Below are 23,706 nucleotides of genomic sequence, written 5' to 3' on the forward strand. Positions count from 1 at the left end.
GAATGGAGCGGGGGGCCTGGTAGCGTGAGCGTGGATTCATATAGGTTTCTTTATTATTATTATTATTATTTCTTGTTCTGCCTTCATTTAAGTGCGTCTCAAAAAATTACTTCTCGCCACTTCTTTGTCCTTCTGAGGGCCATTTCTCAAAATAAGAACAATCCTTTTCGAAAAGACTGATGGAAATTAATTAACAATATTTACAAATGGTATACTCACTTGAGAAAACAATAGAAAAGGAAATAAAATACGTTGAGTAATTACTAAGAACAATTTCATAAGAAAGAACATATCTTTTATTATTCCTTGAATAATACTATCACAGTCGATGGTGAGAATTTTTCATGAAAACGGCAATGAAGAAATCAGAACAGCACAAACTATCTGGTTAATAACAAGTTCTGTATATTGTGTTTCCTTTTATCCTACCAAACTGAGTGCGACTTAAAGGAACAGTGAATTAAAATGAGATATCAGAGATGAAGGTATAATACTCCAAATATAAGATGTATTGCATAATACATACAAGATACGAAAAACATAACTGATTGCTTTTGAACACCATATTTATTATACTGACCAAATACTTGCTTATAATTCGAAACCAATTGCAAAGAACATAGAACCGGATCTGACGTCGCATAATGAACCGGCGGATCCGGTTCTATGTTGTTTGTTCTGATTACTCCTAATAAACGGCACAGACCCAGATCTGTGCAGCTTGCATTTTGGACTTGACTTTTACACTGGTACATGCAGTATTCTTTGGTTTCTTTTAAGGTATCTTTTAATACTAAGGCGAGTTACTGACACTTTGTCTTCAATTCGGCTTCACAACTTTACTTCAGTTTTCATGAAACCAAAACTGATTCTTGCATTATTCTTATTGCTGAAACGACGACAAAGTTTATATGAAAAGTAGAAGTGGGTACATTTTGGGAGGAATTTAATCCTAATTAACGGTTGGGTTAAATTATTTCTTCCCTACATGTAAAGATTCCAATACTGGTAAATGACATTATATCTGTGTGTGTGTGTGTGTGTGTGTGTGTGTGTGTGCGTGTTTATGTGCAACACCAGAAACAATGCACCTGGATAAAACCTCGTGCGGTTCGTTTAAAATGGTCAGCGAAAGAAATAAACCACTATTATGGCGTGCAGTTCGTGTCCCTGGTTAAATATATGATAGGAATTGTGGGAGACGATCGGGCAAATATTTCTATCTGCTAATGCTTTATCATTGGATAGTTAATTTGTATATACATTGTTTAGCTAATGCTTGCATTTTTACAAAATATGGTTTATATGATCACATGGACTGTTCACAGTCCTAATGCAATCCTACTGTACTATGTTGCAAGTCGTAGGGAATTCAATCCAAATGCAAAATCCATGTTTCAGGTCTTAGGGTACTCAACCCTACTTCATTACCCATCATATTGGTGTATACTTGGTTAACCACTCATTGCATTTTTGAATTGCACGTTCCCTAATGATCAGAGGAGGTGTCTCAGACTCCCTCTCCTCGAAGGGTATTGCGTCCCTATATCGAATGTCAAATCCGGGGGGAGTAATCTCAAATAAGTTCTCCCTCTTTGTGGGAACATCGTATTTGCCTACTCCTGGAATACGATATTGCTGACTTGTAAATACTGAATGCCTCCCTGAGTTTTCATATTGGCCGGTTTCCGCAGTCTGTATGTTAGGTAGCTTCCGATGACCGTTAAGTCCACCGGAAGGAAGTCGCTCTGGCAACTCCGTGGACCCATTGGAAGATTCACATGATGAAATTTCATCACGGCCATCGAGATGCTCGCTATCAGCCTCTCTTTGAGATAGAACTTTGACATTCTCAGATAATGTTCTATTTTCAGGTAAATGTCTTTGAAATGGAAGAATATCCAACTGTTGTACGTCGCCCTCCTGCCCTGAATGGTATGGTAAAACGATCATAGTTTTTGAACGCATGAGATTCATCTCTTGAATTGTTTCCGTGACAGCGAACTGTGCTTCTTTAGACATGTTAGTGAACACATCTCCCCCATTTTCCGCATGCGTATTATAATTTTTGTGTGCGCTCTTACTCCTTAATTTTGTTCGACTCAGCGGCCTTTTGGGTACGGATGAAGCAGTTTGGATCTCGGCTGGACAAGACTTGGCCGTTTTTCTGCTAACGCGGCTCGTGGATATTTTGATATCTCTAACTTCTTGTATGGGATCTTCATTCTCCTTCTCCTCTTTTAGACTCTCGCTAGAATAGGGACGCTTTAAATCATTTATATGGGTAGCATTTTCAGTCACTTTATCTTGACAACTGCCTTCATCTTCGGCTATATTCAAATTAGAGATCTTCCGAATTTCATCGTTATTTTCAATGATTTGTGTCTCCACATTGTTACAGTCATCCGTACTTCCGATGGATTCGGATTTTGAATCAGTATTCTTGTTTTGAATCACTTCAGTATCTCCCGTTTTATTTGCTTTTGGTTGCATGTTCCTTTTAGTCTCTGTATTTGCGCCTGAATTTCGTTCTTTAGCTGCACTCGGTCTTCTGGAAGTACTATGAAGGGTAGAAGGTCTCCGATTGTTAGTATTGACCAATGACGTCTTCTCTCTGTATTTAGACACCATTCCGGCCAGTCGAACATCATAAACAGTTCGCCCAGATATATGTGAGTGCGGTAACGACATTGTGCTTGTGTTCTCCGTAATTTTCTTATGAAGCTTTTGGTACTTTTCTTCGAGAGTTCGCATCCATTGAGGATGACCCCCACCGCCATATTTTGCTGGATGAAACGTTTTCCCCATGTTGCATGAATTATGTGTGCTCTTCATCGTTATCGTTGTCATAGTAACATGCTCAATACCGTGCAAGACTGGTCTTTGTCAAAATCTGAAAAAGTTAAGAAATAAAAAAAGGTAACTCATAATAATATTTGCAATCGTACTCGAACTGCACTCACCAACATTTTTATCAACCTATTTAAATTTACCTTTGCGTTTGGGTACCTTCCTGTCCACACCAACACACCCATCCATCTAACCATCCATCCATCCATCTATACATACATACATACATACATACATACATACATACATACACATGCTTTGCTTTGTTCTGCTTTTCCTATCCATCTCCAATTTTATCACACAATAAAATATAGTCAAACACGTACACACATACACAGAATCTATTGCTGATTGGTTCTGAAATAGGATTCGAGGTGAAAACACGTTGACAGCGCAAAAGCAATAAACAACTACGCCCTTTTAGGAACGGCGTTTCTCTCGCAGAAAATCTGCACCTTATGGAGTGGAAACAATTTGAACTGCTTCGTTAAACATAACATTATGTATTGTTCATAGACGAAATGTAACACCAATAGTTTAAGCATTATTTGTTTTGAATTGAAATAATTGTTGTGAGAAACTTGACTGACTGGTGCAAACTTATGACGTCTAAATCTTATCTGCAACATGATTTGGTTTCGCTTCTTTTAACCTACTGTGTACTAAACCTGTCAATGTTCATGCTGACAATTTTGACAACTTTTTGCCGTTAACAAAGGAATTATCCGAAAATCCAGTAAATAGATATATCAAGGGCTTGTGTAATCTATTTTGTGATTATCTTAATCACATGCAGAATGAATCGAAAACATGCTAAAGAGGACAACATACATAGTAATAATTGCCCTTGATGTAATTAATCGTCATATGCATACATAGATTGTATACGCGGATAACCTCAATGTATACGAGTAGATAATAATAATATTAGTATACCTTCTGCCAATTACTTATTCGACATGTTAGCCACTAAGTATAGTCTCTTAATTGACCATTTACCTACTGAGTTACCTAATGATCCATTGCGTTCATTGTTTACTTATTTATTCCTTCTGTCAAGAATGATCAGTAACTGTTTCTTCATCAATTGTTCTGTCGAAAAAGGTTTTGCTTTTTAAGTTTCGATTTTAAATGTAGTTTTCTGTTATAGTCGCAAAAGGAAGAAAAAATTGATTATTCTAATAGATGTCTTGGAAATGTTGAAAAAGTGACCATCATGGGAAACGTGCGCGTGTAGCATTGTGTGTGTGCATGTGTGTGTGTGTGTGTGTGTGTGAGAGAGAGAGAGAGAGAGAGAGAGAGGGATGGAGTTCATGTGTATATTAGTCTTGCGGTTGCGAGTAAGGGAAAATCTGGCATCGATCCTTGACTGAACTGTTGGTCGGATTTATGAAATGCGATTAAACAGCTTAAATCCAATCTCTACCTTGACTAACTAATAAAAAGGATTAAAGAAACATTATATTAATAGTATCTGTGCATTTTTAATGTATCCATGAGATAATCTATTTCCAAGAATCTTTTGTAAATCAGTCACCGCCTGTTATAAGATTTAGAGTGAGAAATGTGGATTATGTATGGATTTTTTATAAATTATTTGCGATCAAGAGCTGATTTACCGCTTAAAATAGGTGTAGAATTCTAATGCATACGCATTTTGCTATAATTGATATCCTTTTTAATAAATATAGTGTGCGCAAATCTAAAAAATTGCAAAAATATAGAAGTAATCTAAGGAATGGAGACGTGTGTATATCACCTGTGTGATGTCATGGTGCGACGTCACTGGAAATGAACGGGAGTTAATTGTGGTTACTTGTGTCCGTTTTATAATATCTACGTAGAGCTAACATGGCGGGGCCCTGTGATAAATACATTTCGGCCTATATCTCAACTATCTGCTTAGTCACAACTTTGGAAACTGGAACAATAGCTTAGAATTCAATACTGATTAATACAGTGTTAACAAGTCTGAAGACGGGGTTTTCTTTTAAAGAATTCGTGTAAGTTCAACAGAAAGAGTGTTTTTCGAAAAGAGAAACTGAGAGTTTGAAGCATGATTTCTTATTTTCATGTAGCTCAAAACAACTTATTTAACTTTATCGAAACAATTTCCATAAGATTTTTAATAGATGGATGGTGACTACCCCAGCATCCAAATGGATTAATCCATCAAAGTTCACTAATGAGAGTTGGTGTCTACGCAGACAAAAACTCTGAAACCAGACTGAAATGAAATAAAGGTCTATAAATAACACGTCAACTGCACTCGGTTCTTTCTGCAACTCTGTCTAGGCCGACTTACATGTACACGTCATCATGACCTTCGCTTGGTAGCAATAACATTGCGTAATATTATTGTTCCTTTAACATCTGCAAATCAGTGTAAATTAATATTTGGCAATACACCCAGGTAAGTAACAGGTATAATACAACAACAAAAGAATCAACTATGTTGCCAACTTTGATTTGAAACATAGATCAAGGCTAGATAATTGTTATCCAGTTGGCGTATCAAGCAACAGCGTTAAGTTATTAATAGGTACCTCAAAAGAGTAATCATCCAACCAATGCAACGTTTATTTCGTCTGCAGTGGAAAGAAATGAACTTGCATGAAAAGCGTATGATATACGGTTAGCAACACGCTTCAATGAAATGCGTGCAATTTAAATGTTCTATGATTATGTTTTATCCATAGAAAAATGAAAGTATATTGTTTTTATCAAGTACATAATATCACAATCGAGAAATAACTGCGTCAAGATTTCTTTGTTTCTATCAAAAATATTTAATTGTATCTTTTATTTCTACAAGCCATTATATTTGTTACTGCGACAGACTTGAACTCTTTAAGAAGTCAATGACCTCAATGGAGTCAATCAAAAATATAAACACTCTTGTGTTATCTCTAGCGCTAATTGGGAACTTCTTAATCAACACGCGATTGTTTCGAATTTCAGGCTTTGTGGAGACGGCGGTTCTGGAATCAAGGCAACTAATAAATAATTGGAACGGAATGAGGCATAACGACACAGACACTCCTTGGAGATGATAGATTAGTTCATAAATGAAATTGTACTTCATAAAAATGATATAATGAACATGCACCAGATTTGGCAATGTTGCTGAGTATATATGAAACAATATCCCTTGTAAACTGTTGCGGTTTTTTTTTTTGGGGGGGGGGCTTTTTTCTTGCATTGTTATACTGAGTCGGTAACATCGATACGGTATTCTTTACTTTTTCTAAGTTATGTTGTGTTGGTAAAACTGATAGAACACTTACCTTTTGCATAGTTATATTGTGTTGGTAATATTGATATGGTATTCTTCCCTTTTGCATATTTATATTGTGTTGATAATATTTATGTGGTATTCTTCCCTTTTGTATAGTTACATTGTGTTGGTAATATTGATATGGTAGTCGTCCCTTTTGTATAAAATCACTGTGTTGGTAATATCGATATGGTATTATCCCTTTTGCATAGTTACATTGTGTTGGTAATGTTGATATGGTATTCTTCCCTTTTGTATAGTTACATTGTGTTCGCAATATTGATATGGTATTCTTCTCTTTTTCTCTTGGCATATGTATGTAGATTGATTTATTAATTCTGAGTTTATGGATTTGTTTTGTTTGTAAGCTGTCTGTTATATATTAACGAAGGCAATAAAGTACTCAGTAGGTGGGTCATATAATATAATCTTTACTGCATATTAATCTGTGTGCTTTTTGTAAAGATAAATATGACAAAATTAATTAATTCTGATAAGAAGCAACGACAGACACATGTAAATCTATAAAAACCGACGTTAGCATATCCCAATCACATATGACAATTCAAAATGCAGTGACATATCCTAATCATAAAGGGCAATTTAAAATGAAATAGCATATCCAAATCACAAAGAGCAATTCAACATGCAATAGCATATCCCAATCTAAAAGGGTAATACAAAATGCAGCAGTATTCCCAGTAACACAGGACAATTCAAAATACAATAGCATTCCCAATCACACCGGGGAACGAAAAATGCCTTAGCATACCCCAACTGCAAAGGGCAATTAAAATGCAATAACATATCCCAATCACAATGGGCAATTCAAAATGCAATAAAATATCACAGTCACAGAGACCAATTTGAAATGCAATAGCATAAATCATAATTTCAACTTTAGATTTATAGGATAAAAACTCAATCAGTATTATTCTTGAATCTATAATAATTGCTACAAACGAACTAACAAAAAACAACTGAAGAAGACGAAATAAAAAGAAAATGAAAATGCAGTCATATTGAAAAGAAAATGAAACATAGAGCACATTATCATCCTTTTCAGGGACCAAAGCAACACATGTAAAAAGAATATAATTACAGTCTTCCATAGTAACTGGTTGATAAAGTAACCATTTTATTTAAATATTTAATAAATACATTGAATGACTATGGTGTAGACTTCATAAATTCAGTACCAAGTATAACAGATCAAGAACTAATAATAGTTTAAATTTTGTGCAATCTTCCGAATATTTTTTAAAAGTCTATAAATGGTCTTGACCATATTTGGATGCATCTATCCATGTAACACTGACTCAGTTAGCAAGTCCTCGACCACATCTTAAAATCAACATGTTCTATTTTCACAATTCTTGTGGCTCAGTCAATTCATCAGAGATGATGACCACAATTTAGTTAGCTTTAATATTCACAACAGTACTGAAATAATATATCCTTTATATAAATGATTTTTGCAAGACGAAAAAATAGTCTTGCTCTACTAGAAAAGTAAAGCCTAGGATTCCAGCATTAAACACTTTTGGAAACACGTCTACATTAGCTAAATGCAACCGTACATCTCCGAAACCAAGTGCTTCTTAGAATACTTTAAAATTTCTTTCCTATGAAACTGTATAGGAGTTTACTATAAATTATGTGAATAAAATGAAATACATAATTTTTCCTAATTTACAATTTTAACCTAAAAGTAAAAACAGTTAAGACTCTGAGTGTTCGAATATGAATTCTCTCTTACACATTCATCATATGCAACGTCATTTTGTGCTGACTGTTATGACGTATCGAATAGTTTAACATTAATTAAAATGATTTTTTAAAAATCAAATTACTTTGTGTAAATCTCCACACGTCTGCACACTTCTGCACGATATGATAAAACTGGAGAAATAAAAATATCAAACAAATTTCATACAATACATGACACTATATTAAAACTTTATACACGTACTTGTTCAAGGATAATATAGACTCCAAGCATTGTACCACCACAGTTCCTGGAACTTCTAACAACGAGCCAGTCGTCGTAAATATAACTTCCAAATATACAAATTTACAATCATTTTAATTTCAGTTCCCTCATAATAAACTCCTTCAGTATTTGCGACCACCTTTCTCAACAATTATTACTATAGTCTTATATGTATTGATTATTAATTTCCATTTCAAAAAATAAAAAAGAAAGTGCAACACTGTCAAGGTACGATATTAAAGATATCTTTATCATACAAATGTCAATACCATCAGCACATCATTAACAAACATTTAAAATTAAAGCGGCGTTAAATATTCCCCATGTTGTACGCCAGTTTTATAATGAAAAGAAAAGAAAAACATTTTAATTTAGCTTCCTATTCACAATAGTATTAGTAGATCGTACTGTTTTGAGTATTTTAGTTCTAATACCAGTTCCAACAAGCTTGTACCATAACAGAGCTCTTGCTATATGACTGATTGCCTTTAAAAATCAAGAAATACACTAGACAGTTTTTGCCGGAATTAATAAAATGTTTAGTGAGCGAGCGAAGTGTAAGTATTTTATCAACAGCATGCATATCTGACCTGAATCTAACTTGAACCTCAGTATATATCTCATTTTCTTCCACCCGCTCAGTTCTTCTATCATTCAAAATACGGGTACTTCCCTATTATACTAAATAAAATAATTCCGAGCTTTCAATGTCACTAACTGTGCCCTTTCATTTGTCATGACACAATAAATAATAGCAATAATAATAATAATAATAATAATAATAATAATATTAAATAATAATAATAATAATAATAATTATTATTATTATTATTATTATTATTATTATTATTATTATTATAGTTGATTTACAAGAAAGTTGTATTTGTCCCAAGTTAATTTTGAATATTAGAAACTTAATTATAACTAAATTCCGTTAATCACTTGTTTGACACATGTCACGTTTGCCAGCGTGATGACCTAATGGGATATTGTGAAAACTATTCGGGCAAAATCCAACCTTTGGAAAAATTTTGGATTAAACAAATGTCATTTTATTTTATTCATTGGCGTACGTTAATGTGTTAAGTACACGTATTTGCAAGATAGTGAATCATCCTATGATTTTAAAGAAATCAGTTGTCTTTTGATTGAACTTTACTTCTTGTTTCATGTCTGCTAAATGTTTTCTCTTTTGTTGATTAAGCGTATTTATGTTTTACTAGCCCTCTCTGATAAATATATTGGCATCCCACTCAAAGTTTCTAAATCTCGGTTTTGGCCGACAAAGTTTGCCTGTCCTGTGTAGCTAGTAAATTACAGGCTTCAGCGTTAACACTTCCAAATGTTATCAACACTCTCTCTAATGTCAACACAATTTCTTTCACTGGGTTTCAGCTATAGTCTAAGATTAAACGTCCCACTTTAGTTAAAGCTTTTCGATTACAACTTATACAATAATTTACATACACATAGCACATTCATTTACTATACTGTACTGATCATTTTATTTTCGGGCGCTGATCTGCTATTTTCTTTTGAGCTGTGATATTTTATTTCTTTTATGTGAAGGTAATTATTTTCTTTCCTTCAAATTATTTAATGAATATAATATAGTGTTATTTGGCTATGAAAAGATAAATCAAAGTGACATATTGTTACAGCTATCGACCGACGGAAATTTAAATAAAAGTGTCAGTCTTCCCAGAAAATTAAATTGTTGGTCCCTCTAATAATTGCGGTAGGGCAAATGACGATGCACAAAATCGCATTTAGCCTAGATTTCTTTTGTATTTTGTATATATAGTGTCATACCTGGAATCTTCAAAATTAGCGCCTGGATGCATTTTATTTGATATTACATCTCGAATCATGACACTTGGTGATAGGATGGATCTAGATGAGCACTACTTCATCATTGCAGATGTAGGTCAATATGACCCATATTTTACACTACACTGACCGGGGTTAAATTTTGTATCTCATGTTCCTTTCTCATGTAGTGTTTATGATAGAATCGTTGAACTGATAACGATATCCATCTTTATTACAACCATACCCATGCAAAACAAAAGGAAAAACAAAAAGAGATACTCTGTTCGACATATATTTAGTCTTTTTCGTGCTTCGATTTAGATTGTGTGGTGAATTCATGTCCATGTGATATTTTGGCATACTGTAATTATGTTTTATTACTTGGAATTACAATTTTCACTGCTAGAATTTGACACATATTCCTCACATATCTACTACTGATCTTTATTTCATCTACCGTAGACGCTTGATAACAATATCCTCAGAACATATCAATCCTGCAATATAGAGTATAGTGGTCTAAAGAATATATGGTTCTCCCACGGTGAATGAATTCTAGCGAATAAAGACCAATGACATAACCCAATGAACCCGTATCTCTGCTGTTCAGAAAAGTAAATCCACCAGCACATTTATCATTACCTATTCTTTCATTAAAGAATCGCCAAACCTATTATTTTGCAAAAATCTAAAAGTTTGCAATAATTTTAATTGACCTGCTCCAGTTTCAATCTCTAAATGTAACCATCGGTTTACGAAAACGAAGATGTTGTATTATCCTTCATGAATGTTGATCAGTGCGAGTTTTATTTTCCTGCATGAATCTGAAAATAAGTTTTCCGTTCGTATATTCATCAGGTAAATAGTAATTATTAAAGCCTTATAATTTGCTTCATGATTTTATCGACGATTCTTGAGATTATCCAGCAAATTGCTTTTACCTACTTTTGGAAAAAACAAATAAAGATTTTAAAAAATTAAAATATGAAATATAAATATCATTGCTGGCACAGGAAAAAAAGTCCCCAAATTTTGAGTTTTTAAGAAGACTAATGAGTACTTGTATTCTTATTGATCTTCCAAAACTTTTCTATGGTTATTTAATCAGTTACATTAAAGAACAACTTTTTGTATATCTGTAATCGTGTACATCTGTAATCGTGTACGTACATCTGTAATCGTGTACATCTGTAATCGTGTACATCTGTAATCGTGTACATGCATCTGTAATCGTGTACATCTGTAACCATGTACATCTGTAATCATGTACATCTGTAATCATGTACATCTGTAATCGTGTACATCTGTAATCGTGTACATCTGTAATCGTGTACAACTGTAATCGTGTACGTACATCTGTAATCGTGTACATATGTAATCGTGTACATCTGTAATCGTGTACATCTGTAATCATGTACATCTCTAATCGTGTACATCTGTAATCGTGTACATCTGTAATCGTCTATATCTGTAATCGTGTACATCTGTAATCGTGTACATCTGTAATCGTGTACATCTGTAATCGTGTATATCTGTAATCGTGTACATCTGTAATCGTGTACATCTATAATCGTGTACATCTGTAATCGTGTACATCTCCTTATGTTGTGTACATTTGGGCCTTATTTCTTTGGGGTTTTTTTTCGTTATTACCAAACATTCTTCTGTATATTGTTGCTCTATGTTTCGCAACCGAAAGCATCTAACTCCTTTTGTCACTTCTTTTAACACCGTGTAAAAGTTGTATTAGAGGGTATATCTCCTGCTTCGTTTTGCTTTACAAGTTTTTCAACAACCTTGGATTTGGATTTGGACTCTTTCCTTTTTTTACGTAACTTTAACAATTTTGCAGTGATATCACAAATATGTATGCATTGTGGCAGTTTATAGTGATGTCTTGCAGTGGGGCATCATGCCGCAGACATGTAGCATGATGTTCCACCCAGTCACATTAACCTGACATCAGGCCGACCAGTCCTAACATTAACCTCTTAATGCTGAGCGCCAAGCGAGGCAGATGTTTGTACCATTTTTGTATGTCTTTAGTGTGTTTTGGCCGGGGATCGAACCCACGACCTCCTGCGTCCGAGGCGGTCGCTCTAACCACTAGGCCACCGGAGCGGTTCCACCAACCTTGAGAAACGCTTTTTGTGGTAGTCGATTTCTTCTCTCTGCTATCTCCATGTCGTTTATTGGCAAAGGGTTAAAGCTAAATTCAGAGAAGCAAAAGCCTTCGTTTTGTGGGTTAACATGAACACAAAAGAAGGATTTTAAGGTACCAATTTATTGCTACCATTTTAGCGGATGGGATGTGTGGGTGTTGGTAAGGGTAGAGTTATTGGGCCCATTTCCATAGTCGGTGAACCATTCAATAAGTAAATCCCATGCGCTCCTGCGACGATATATACTATCTGGTTTTCGCTCCGCTCCTCTCAAAGCAAAGCAGCTTCGCTAATTGTCTTAACATGACTGTCTGGTCTTTTGAATCTTTTTTTCTTGAACTGCTAAATATTCATGTGGACTGGTTTATTAATTTTCAACTTGTAATCAAGTCAGGTCTGTTTGGCCCAGAAACATTTAGAGTTGTTTACATGCAGGGAGTTCTGTAATATGATTTTCCATCTATAAATTTATCATTTATTGCCTTTGCACAGTCATATTAAATTTCACAATTGTCCAGACTTCCAAATATACCAATCATGTATGTCTGTATATATATGTATGTATGTATGTATATATGTATGTATGTATGTATGTATGTATGTATGACGGTGAGATGCATATCCTTTTCAGCTAGGTGTGAAATTTAAACATCAGTCATCTTTAAAAAAAAATCAAAAGTTTTGATTTCATTTTTACATATATTTTTGTTTTTCACATTATTGGTTATGTCATACGGAGGAAATGGGTACTACGTGCCAGTACAAAGTACACACCACGGTAGTCGAGAAGGTTGTCCTGGCCGTTATCGTACCCGCAAGCCATGGATTACGAGTTTGACACTCTACTGAGTTGCCGCGGCTCCCGATCGTTCAAGCCAATACACACATGGATAGTTTGTAGCACTTGTATTACCATTATTGTTTGGAGCAATATATCTAAGGCTATAAATCTGACATTAATGTCGGCACATACTATCAGTTGTATGTCAGCAGATAACCGTTCATTCTACACGACAGCCTAAGCAAAGACAGAATGCGTCGAGTATTCACCACCATTTGCGACATCAAATTCGAAGTAATACAGTTTATCAATAGCGTCATCTCTGCTATTAAACGATGAAAATACGTATATGACTCCTTTAACTGAAAGAGATAAACACAAAATTTAAAACAGTAACCCTTTTTATTGTGAAAGAAATAAGCTTTATTTCGAGTTGTTTGTAATTTTCTTAGGTTGAAAACTTAAAGAAGGGGTGATTTTATGGATAAGCTTCAAGTACAGCCGAATGTTTACTCCCTATCTCAAACAAGAATAGAGATCAAATGTTTAACGTTATGTATAATATTTGATAGGTTGCAGTGAAATGTACTTTCATGAATTTGAATTACCGGATTCACAATTCGTCTCTTCATTTTCCATAATAAATATGAATCGTATGAAATGTATTGGGAAAACATTTAAAGAAGATACAATATTTTGCGCAATCGTATTATTATTATTATTATTATTATTATTGTTGTTGTTGTTGTTGTAACAAATCTGTGACATATGCTGTTTGCATTTTGTCTCTGTTTATAGCTTTATTAGATTTTAGTGATTGTTTGGTTATTGGGAGTCGGTGTTGAGAAGATATTCTTAAAACCGAGTAATAAGCCATTCACTATGGGATACTTCATAATGTATTGTATACACGAGATTTTATGGTAGCATTGATTAGTTTCGTTAAAGCGGACCTTCCATAATTTTTAACTTAGGGAATTGTCTGTATATTCTCATATATAAGTGTGTGGTCATTTGTCAGTAAAACTAATGTTGTATATTAGGTGTTTGGGTCGTTTTTTATTTCGAGGTATGAAATATCAGCAGCTTGGAAAAGCGTACTGACAAGTCATACTAATGCGAAGCAAACACGTGTAAGTGTGAAATTAGCGTCGTTAGCTGATTAGAGGGGAAATATTATGTGTTAGTAGCGCATTTATTAACCCTTCTGTTGAGATCGACTATTGTCATGAGGTCTTTGGAAACAAGGAAAACAGACATCAAGTGTATCCACTCTTTCTGATTGGAATTCAATGCTTTCCTCTATTTCCATCATTCTATTTTCATACCACCGTCTCTCTTTCTGTTCCTGAGATCTTTTTATAAATCTCATTCTTTTCCTTATTTACTGAGCTAACTTCTTCTTTGATGTTTCTTATATCGGCTCCTATTTTTTCGCTTCGACTTGGTAAGCTTTGTTCTTTGTTTGCAAGACATTTGGAGAGCTTGCCATCCAATCCAAGGAGTAAGTCTTTCGCGCTAACTAGACCGGAGCGGTGGTCTAGTGGTAAGAGCGTCAGCCTTGGATGCGGGAGGTTGCGGGTTCGAACTCGGGCCGAGTCATACCAAAGACTTATACAGACACTTAGCAAGATGTCCCGCTCAGTCACATTATTCTGACACCAGGCCGACCAGTCCTAACACTAACCACTAACCTCTTAATGATGAGCGCCTAGCGAGGAAGTCTCTGGCATGCGTCTTGTGGTGAGAGTACTCTTTTCTCCGAAATGGAATACCCACCATGTACAAGAAATGGAATAACCATCATGCACAAGAAATGGATTTCCCATCATGTACAGGAAATGGAATACCCATCATGAACAGGAAATGGTTTGCCCATCATGTACAGGAAATGGAATACCCATCATGTACAAGAAATTGATTACCTATCATGTACAGGAAATGGTTTACCCATCATGTACAGGAACTGGTTTAACCATCATGTACAAGAAATGGATTACCCATCATGTACGAGAAATGGATTTCCCATCATGTACGAGAACTGGAATACCCATCATGTACAGGAAATTGATTACCTATCATGTACAAGAAATGGTTTACCCATCATGTACAGGAACTGGTTTACCCATCATGTACGAGAAATGGATTACCCATCATGTACAAGAAATGGATTTCCCATCATGTACAGGAAATGGATTTCCCATCATGTACGAGAAATGGATTGAACACAATATTATTTATATTAGCGATGTGCTCACCTACCAGGGAAGATTTCTTGTATCTGAAAGTACAACATCGATGAAAAGTATCTTTACTCGTACCATAAGATCATTATTTGCAAAATTCAACATAAACCTGAATACTGGCACGAATGCCAGGCCTTTTGTCCCTGACCAATTAAAAATTATTCTTTACAGTGATAAAGGTTGTAAAGATTTGATCATATTACTTTTAAACTCGAATGTACACCAACTTGTAAAAAGAGATGGCAACAAAATTTCAACTTCGCCAGTGATTATTAGCCAAATCTATATTCTAAAATATTCAAAAAAGGAGAAAACCTCAAAATTCAATGTTTTCAAGATAGTGTTATACACAGAAGCCTACCGATGAGTACACTTTTGTGTAAAATACATGCTAATACTCATAAATGTACGTTTTGTTGTGGCTCATCAAATACAAAAATAAACATGTTTTGGGAATGTAATGTGATTCGCAGATTAAGGAATGATGTTTCTCAGTGGACTGGAGATGTACTTAAAATATTACTTACTCCAAACGCCCAAAATTATTTTAATCGGAGAAATAGATGTAGAGCAACTGAACGAAAAACTTTTATTTTTATTCTTCTTCTTATCAAGTACAACTTGACACATACGAGGTGAACAGAGACACACCTGCACGAAATGGCCTTAAAAGCGTCTTTGTAGAATATCATACATTAGACAAATACACTGCAGTCAAAGAACACGGAAAACAAATAGCGGTAAATAAAGATAAATAACTAGAACATCTACGGTTCTATGACTACTTATTCGGCGAAGAGCAAAGAGTCGAAATATTAAGCTACGATAATGAATGCCTTTAAACCGATAGGTATCAGTTGAATAAAAACCATTTTTAATACGGCAAGAACAAAAATAAAGAAGTAAAGAAACGTCTTTTGTAATGAAAAATGTAATAACGTCAATGTAAATTCTTTTAAATGTGTCGTACAAAGAATTCAGAAAGAACAAAAATAAAGAAGTAAAGAAACGTCTTTTGTAATGAAAAATGTAATAACGTCAATGTAAATTCTTTTAAATGTGTCGTACAAAGAATTCAGAACAGCACAATATGCTTGCAGAGTAAATGCATTATGTGTTGAATGAATGAGCTGAGAGACAAAGGAAGCAAAGCAAAACAGACAACAAACGATGGAAACAGCCTTTTTGTCTATCAGAAGTATTTCCAGCTGAATGGAACATAATTTGATTACAGGGTACAGCTTTTCAAATTTGGCACAATTTTACAGAAGGCAGCGACCTTGAACAACTTGTGCATGTAAGCAGAATATTTCGCACAAAAAAGTTCACAAAATACAATCCACAAATCCGTAACTCGAGAGTCTCCTTGTTTTGGGTCAGACATATTAAATCAGGTCTTTATAAGAAAATATTAGTACCGGTCAAAGTACATAGGACTAATAAGTTTTAAAAATGATTTTAAAGGGTCAATAAAAGTTTAAATGAACTTCATGAAAGCCAAGAAAATATAAAACATACGTAGAAAGTGCAGAAAGGACTCCGTGTCGGTGCATAAATTAGTAGTGTAAAGGCGTATCGCGTTGAAATGACGAATTTTAAATGAATAAAAAACCTGAACCATAAAAATTCCAGCAGACAACCTTTCTGAAAAGGATCCATGGTAATACGAATTAAGTTTTGACAGCGTTTAAATGAGTCGTGTTCATATTAAGCAGCACGTTTAATTTTTGTGCGGCTTATACTTTGCGCATACTATTTTTTTTAAAAGATTGGTAAGAAACTGGGAGTTCAGGTATCTTAACAACATGAGTTACATGTGTGCCATTAGGCTTCAAAGCAAGCGTATAGATACTAAATCAAAGAACATATTAAAATATGATTAATTTCATGTGCAAAGGTTTATAAGATTTGACATGGCCAGGACACATTATAAGTTTAGACATCGTCAGAACACAGTATAAGGTTAGACATGACCAGAACACAGTATAAGATTAAACATGGTCAGGATACAGTATAAGATTAGACATGGTCAGGATACAGTATAAGTTTAGACATGACCAGGACAGTTTAAATTTAGACATGGCCAGAATACGGTATATGTTTAGACATGGCCAGAACACAGTATAAGTTTAGACATGACAAGGACAGTTTAATTTAGACATGGCCAGAATACGGTATACGTTTAGGCATGGCCAGAACACAATATAAGTTTAGACATGACCAGGACACAATACTTTTTCCAATTAGGACTTTAGTAAGTACGCTTTTAATCGTGAAAGTTAATAAAGAACATCAGAGCTTTTAACTTGCTCAAGAAGAAGAAGAAGAATATAATTAATAGTATTTGAAACATTGTAAAGAAAACTGGAATTTCCCAGTATTTGTCCAATTAGATATAATTGATTACAAGTGTATATAGTATGCTTTGTCTGTATTTGGTTCGAATCTTCAAAGAGGAAAAGGATGGCATGAAAACGCAATTATAAAGTCATGTAAATAAATGTAGCACTGCTTCATTATCACAAAAAAAACTGACATTAATGGACATGAATAGATTATGAAGAAAGTGTTTCGTCAATAATTTTTTTTCCAAAAAGGTTTTCAAGAATTATTTTAATAAAGTATTATAAGCATGTTTAAAGAGGAAGAGCTGAAAATTTATTTCATGTGTCCTACGATTATAAATGTTAATAAATCGTTGATTCCTGAAGCGAGTTTCAGACAGTAATCAAGAAATGAACTAAAAATTAAATTACAACCAGAATATTGGACGCGATTCAGAGGTATTCAAAATATACGGCCATCATTAAGGATTACAACTTTACAATTTGGATATAACAGTGTAGAGAGTAATGAAAGCGGTTTCAAATAACATCACAAACGACAACTGGTGATGCATATAAAAATGTATTAATCCCAAGGGTTTTACCTACGGACATTTATTGTTCCTTTTACAGGAGTTTTACTAATTTCGAACAGTTTATTTACAGCGTTAATGAGGACATTATCAATTCAACTCACCCTCAAGGTCAAGGTCCTGGCTATTTAAAAACTGTCGCCATATTTTAAAATGGGTTTTCCTTGCTGTGGTGCACAATCTTCAACCTCCCAGCTGATTTCCAGACAGTAACTATTTCAGTAATTTTTCGAACGTGGGGGTAGGGGGATAGGTTGTTACTTAAAAAGGAGTTCTTTCTCTTAAAGTAAATCTCATTTCATTTTAAAGAAGGAATATATATGATTGCATATTATTACATAGATGACAGACGCTCGTGGATGTTGGAAGCTGCTCACCCCTGTACATTTATACAAACTTCTGGCCACTCTCGGGTACCGAAATTTCCATTACGTGATGCTTTCACTTTGTGGGGTTAAAGGACCGCATACCAGTAAAGAAAGAAAAAACAACAAAAAAAAAAACAACAAACAAACGATATACCATTGTTCGAGTCCGCGTAAAAAGACCTATCTTTATCTAGATGTTTGCATGACTACATTTTAGATAACAATACCAGTTATGATTTGCAATGCTAATTTGAAAATGTCATGTAAACTTGCTGTATATATGTAAATGAATAAATATCCAACAAGTTTATTCCTTACGCATATCAACACAAATTGAAAAATAATTACTTTAAAAAATGTAAATAAAATTGCATTTACGTTGTTTAAATCGAAAAGAAGTTCGATTTAGTTCAGTCAGGACCAATTTACAAATTAATCGTTACAAAAGAAAATCGTTTCTTATGGTTTTCTTTCTTACTGAGCTCTTGTGTTGTCATTGGTATATCTAGAATTTGACGTGTATGTCTGTGTGTATTTTTCTCTGAATGTCAAATTACTGACTTATTAAGTCACTAAACGATACGGTTATTCTAACAATTAGTTTAAATGTGTGTGTGTGTGTGTGTGTGTGTGTGTGTGTGTGATGTGGATTTTTAACGTAACTTTAACAATTTTTCATATTGCTACGATGTCTGCAGTGTGGCAGTTTATAGTGATGTCTAGCACTGGGGCATCATGCCGCAGACATGTAGCATGATGTCCCACCCAGTCACATTATCCTGACACCAGGCCGACCAGTCCTAACACTAACCTCTTAATGCTGAGCGCCGAGCGAGGCAGCTGTTAGTACCATTTTTGTAAGTCTTTGGTATAACCCGGCCTGGGATCGAACCCACGACCTCCCTCATCCGAGGCGGACGTTCAAACCACTAGGCCACAGGAGCGGTTAGTTTAAATGTTTAAATGTAAATTACGTCTCAAAATCATTCCCAATATATGTTGTCAAAATAAAACCATGACTATATTCCATATTGGAATAGTGCTGAAATTTGAATATGGTTCCCACATGGCACAGTGGATGCGTAACTTTAGTGAGATATCTTCAGCACTCAATACCTCGAGAAAAAAAGCTATACTTTCCACACTTAAATTGCCGTATAACATAGTAGCAATAAAATCCATTTAACAAAGTGAAAGGAATACGATATACGACAGAAGATCACGACATACATGAATACCACCATGGTAAAATATATAATAGGAATAAATAAACATGTTAGAGACCGATTCCGGGGCTTATGATTACACAAATGCTCCATGCGCAAGCTATCGATGGACAAAACTGCCATCATTGTCGGTAACATTATTCTATAATTGAGAATTTGATTTGTCGCTAACAAGGTAAACCATGCTATTTGTATTCAGTTATGCTTCTATTTTGACATGAGAAAATGTAATATATCAGCTGCTCCTCACGTTGTTAACACCTTACACTAATATATCTTTTTGTATAATAAGCATTTACGTTGCATTTTTTGCATTCCACGTTACATGTATGTACTCGTTTCACCTAATACCCGCCAACGTTTTAAAACATAGTATGCAAGCAACTCGTTTTCTCTTTGTTTCATGTAGTTTTAATTAATCACTTCTTAAAACCTGTAAATGGAACTCTTTATGAAGGTGTTTTGTGCATGTCGCTAAAACATTTAGTCAATAGTTTTCAACGGTGTAGAATTTCCACTTCTTGTGCAGTCGAGAGCACTATAAAACCACTCCCCCTGCACAACAAATAACACACAAACAGTTCTGTCCTACATGGTTCCATCAAACTACAGAATTAGATTCAGTTATATCAAAATGACTAAAAAATATGGGAGCTTCGTGTGTGTGTGTGTGTGTATATATATATATATATATATATATATATATATATATATATATATATATATATATATAATCCATTCCTTTTCACTATACTTATGTCGTGCTGTCAGTAAAGTCACGTTGTGTGTAAATATGATATAATGATCTCTCTCTCTCTCTCTCTCTCTCTCTCTCTCTCTCTCTCTCTCTCTATATATATATATATATATATATATATATATATATATATATATATATATATATATATATATATATATATACAACTTCGCTAAAGGGCATCTCTACTATTCTTTCTGCTAACTTGACAACTCATGAACTGGGTTTATCTGTATAATCTGGAACCCTGTTTAATCCGATGACAGGGGATTCGATCGAAAAAGAGGTTTCCAAAACGTCATATTGGATTACAATGTTTCGAAAGGTGCTATTTGGCATAGTGGTCACTTTGAGTGGTCAACAAGTTTGTCTATGATCCGTGTATTTAGCTCACACCACGATTTATTGTAATTCTTATGTTGCTACTTCCTCTTAATAATAATAATAATAACAATAACAACAACAACTACAACAACAACAACAACAATAATAATAATAATAATAATAATAACAATAATAAATATTACCTCGCTTCCATCGTATCTGCATGACCTAAATGAGTGATTGAAGTTGTAACATTGCGTGTGTCTAGACTCTCTTCATGCCCAGTCTGTATACACGTTTGTATATATCGTTATTAGATAGGGATTCTGATATTTTCCAGTTTACAAGCGAAGTACAAATCACCTACCAAATGGACATGATTAGTGACCATAGTTGAATACATAAATGAAGTTATCTCCTCATGTCCATTAAATGCAAACATGGTTATTGGGTGAGGATCGTAACATTTTCCACGTTACGTGCCAGGGACATGATCCAGAGTCTATTTGAGATGTATGTCTGATTTTGTGACGTTCAAATATTTTTAAGGTCGTAAGGAGGGGATCCCAAGAGTTTAAAAACTATGGCCTGTGGAATCGTTTAGCTATGTTATTTAATGAAAAGATAGTTCTTTTGCTATTAAAAACATTATAAAACTGTATCATTTGCAGTTTCTTGGCAGCCTTTCACATACATACATACATACATACATACCTGTCTTCCTACCTGCCCGCCTTCCTATCTACCTACCTACATGCCTACACTCATACCATCTTCAGTTTCTAATAGCCTAGCTACATGTTAGCTGATCGTGCCTGTTCTCTATGGTTTAGATTGAAATGAAATTGACCAAACCAAATACCGAACTGTACATCGTTTTGATTCCATATCAGAATGATAAATAATTATATACTGATCGGATTCTGCTTATATATTAATATCTTTTGCCCACTCACCTCAATTTCATCACCGTTTACAGGTCAATTAGTACATCATTCCATCAGCAACCATGTAAATCCACCTTGGTAATCTGAATATAACATTTCTTTCCACTTCAGATCGGATCGGTCGCACACTTCACTTCAGAACAGAATGTTGAGAAGTACTGCTTTGATTGTCATATTTGTAAAAATAAAGTATTTAACCTAAACCCCAATCCTTTTCACATTTCACGCTGATATATGTAATGTCAACTTAGAGAACCGGAATGGCAATATGTTAAATTTTTTTGTCCCGTCTATTGATCTATATTGGCAGAGGATATAAGGGTGAGAAAATAATGTACATACACAACTTGTATTGATCCTCTTTCAACCCCATAATAAGGGCTTATTCATACTTTCATCGGGTGTATGTCCAAAGGCAAGTGTTTAACAGTTACTCTCATCGAGCGAATAGTAAAAGACGAAGGAAATCCGATTCAAAACTCCAATTATACGTGTTCCGCACTCACCCGTGTTTCCCCGTGTTACAAATAATCTAGATCCTTTACGGAAATATTTCGGCATGTCTATCGTTCTAAACAAGTAATAATAACGCTTTGAGTGCAACCTTAGAAATAGCTACCTTGGGCTACGCGACTCGATAATTAAAGCACACATTCACAATAGTCAAAGTAAATTGTGACCCAACAATAAACGGTGTATTCCAAAAAGAGTCGAATGAAGTCACGTGAGCCACATCGATAAATTTCTACAAGCTAATCAGTTGGTTATCATGTGTATTTATTTATACCTGGCAGTATATCCAGTCCGCTACCTGTCCCAGTCGTTATTTGCGAGGTAGAGCTAGTCTACTTTCGATAATTTGTCTGGCTATCGGAGAAGAAATAACAAATCACATTGGCGTGGTCGTATACTATAAACAAAGCTCTCACCACACGACAATTTAAGCTTAGGGAATTAGACATGAAAGATAAGAAAAGCCACACACACACACACACACACACACACACACACACATATTTGATTAAAATAAGATCTCTACTGTCCTACGTAAATATATCACAGAGAACACTTAAGAGCATGTTCTGGTGACCCCTCAATTAGCCAATGGAAATGCAACTTTCATCCTCAATTAGCCAACGGAAATGCAACTTTCAGAAATATGAAAGTAAATCAACTCGTTCGGGACATATTGATGCTCTTCATCTCTACTGTTCAGCATCTCAAACGCAAAGAAAAGGCTTCATCTGATTAGCTTGTCAAATTAGCGATTATGGTAATAACAAAAACCACCAGAGCATGACCCATAAGCGGTCAATATCATATATTCATGTAGGACAGCGTAGATCTGTTTTTAACCATATCCACAAATACACTTACGTACACATTGGGCTTTGCATGCCTGTACCTACCTAAGGTGTTATAGATTTAGACCAACTGTGAGATCAAATTAGTAATTAATCATCGTAATGACCTATATGACTGTAATTATTAGACTGCATTACAACTGAACATGTATACAATAGATCGCATTGTTAAGGAACAGTGTGATACTACTATATTACATATAGACAAAGATATCACACTACTGAGGGACAGACTGGTGTAGGTGTATTGCTAAATAAAGAAGTGAGGTAACGCATGTTACTCAGATGTTAGGGGACAATGGCGGGGACAAAAAGAGATAACGGAACGGGCCTAACAAGCAAAGGAAAGCTGTTTCCACAGCACATCACCCCTGGGGCCAGTGATATATATATATATATATATATATATATATATATATATATATATATATATATATATATATATATATATACACACACACACACACACACGAGATGGCTTTATTGAGGGAGAGTGTGATAATTCTATACCGAGTACATTTCAACTGATCTTTTGTTTTATAATAGAAATAGTGTAATTTTCAACAAAATTTCAGAAGCTGTGAGTGATTAACCTCCTAAATCTAATGTCTGTCTGAAATTTGATTTATTTAATTCAAATGGTACAGTAAAATTTTCCGACATAAGCAGCTTTCAAGGTGGT

General features: G+C 34.6%; 1 protein-coding gene across 1 annotated transcript; it reads right to left on the reverse strand.

Annotated features, from left to right (window-relative positions):
• Positions 1–273: 273 nt before the first annotated feature.
• On the reverse strand, positions 274–22,533 carry LOC149779514 (uncharacterized). The gene is made up of 2 exons (XM_089940225.1): positions 21,670–22,533; positions 274–2,893 (listed from the first exon to the last, which is right to left on the reverse strand). The coding sequence occupies exon 2, from the start codon at positions 2,848–2,850 to the stop codon at positions 1,435–1,437; it is 1,416 nt and encodes a 471-aa protein (XP_089796351.1). The 5' UTR covers positions 2,851–2,893; positions 21,670–22,533; the 3' UTR covers positions 274–1,434.
• Positions 22,534–23,706: the final 1,173 nt, after the last annotated feature.

This window comes from Sinohyriopsis cumingii, chromosome 17 (assembly GCF_028554795.1).
Source record: "Sinohyriopsis cumingii isolate HCF-2022 chromosome 17, ASM2855479v2, whole genome shotgun sequence".
Classification (NCBI taxonomy): Eukaryota; Metazoa; Mollusca; class Bivalvia; order Unionida; family Unionidae; genus Sinohyriopsis; species Sinohyriopsis cumingii.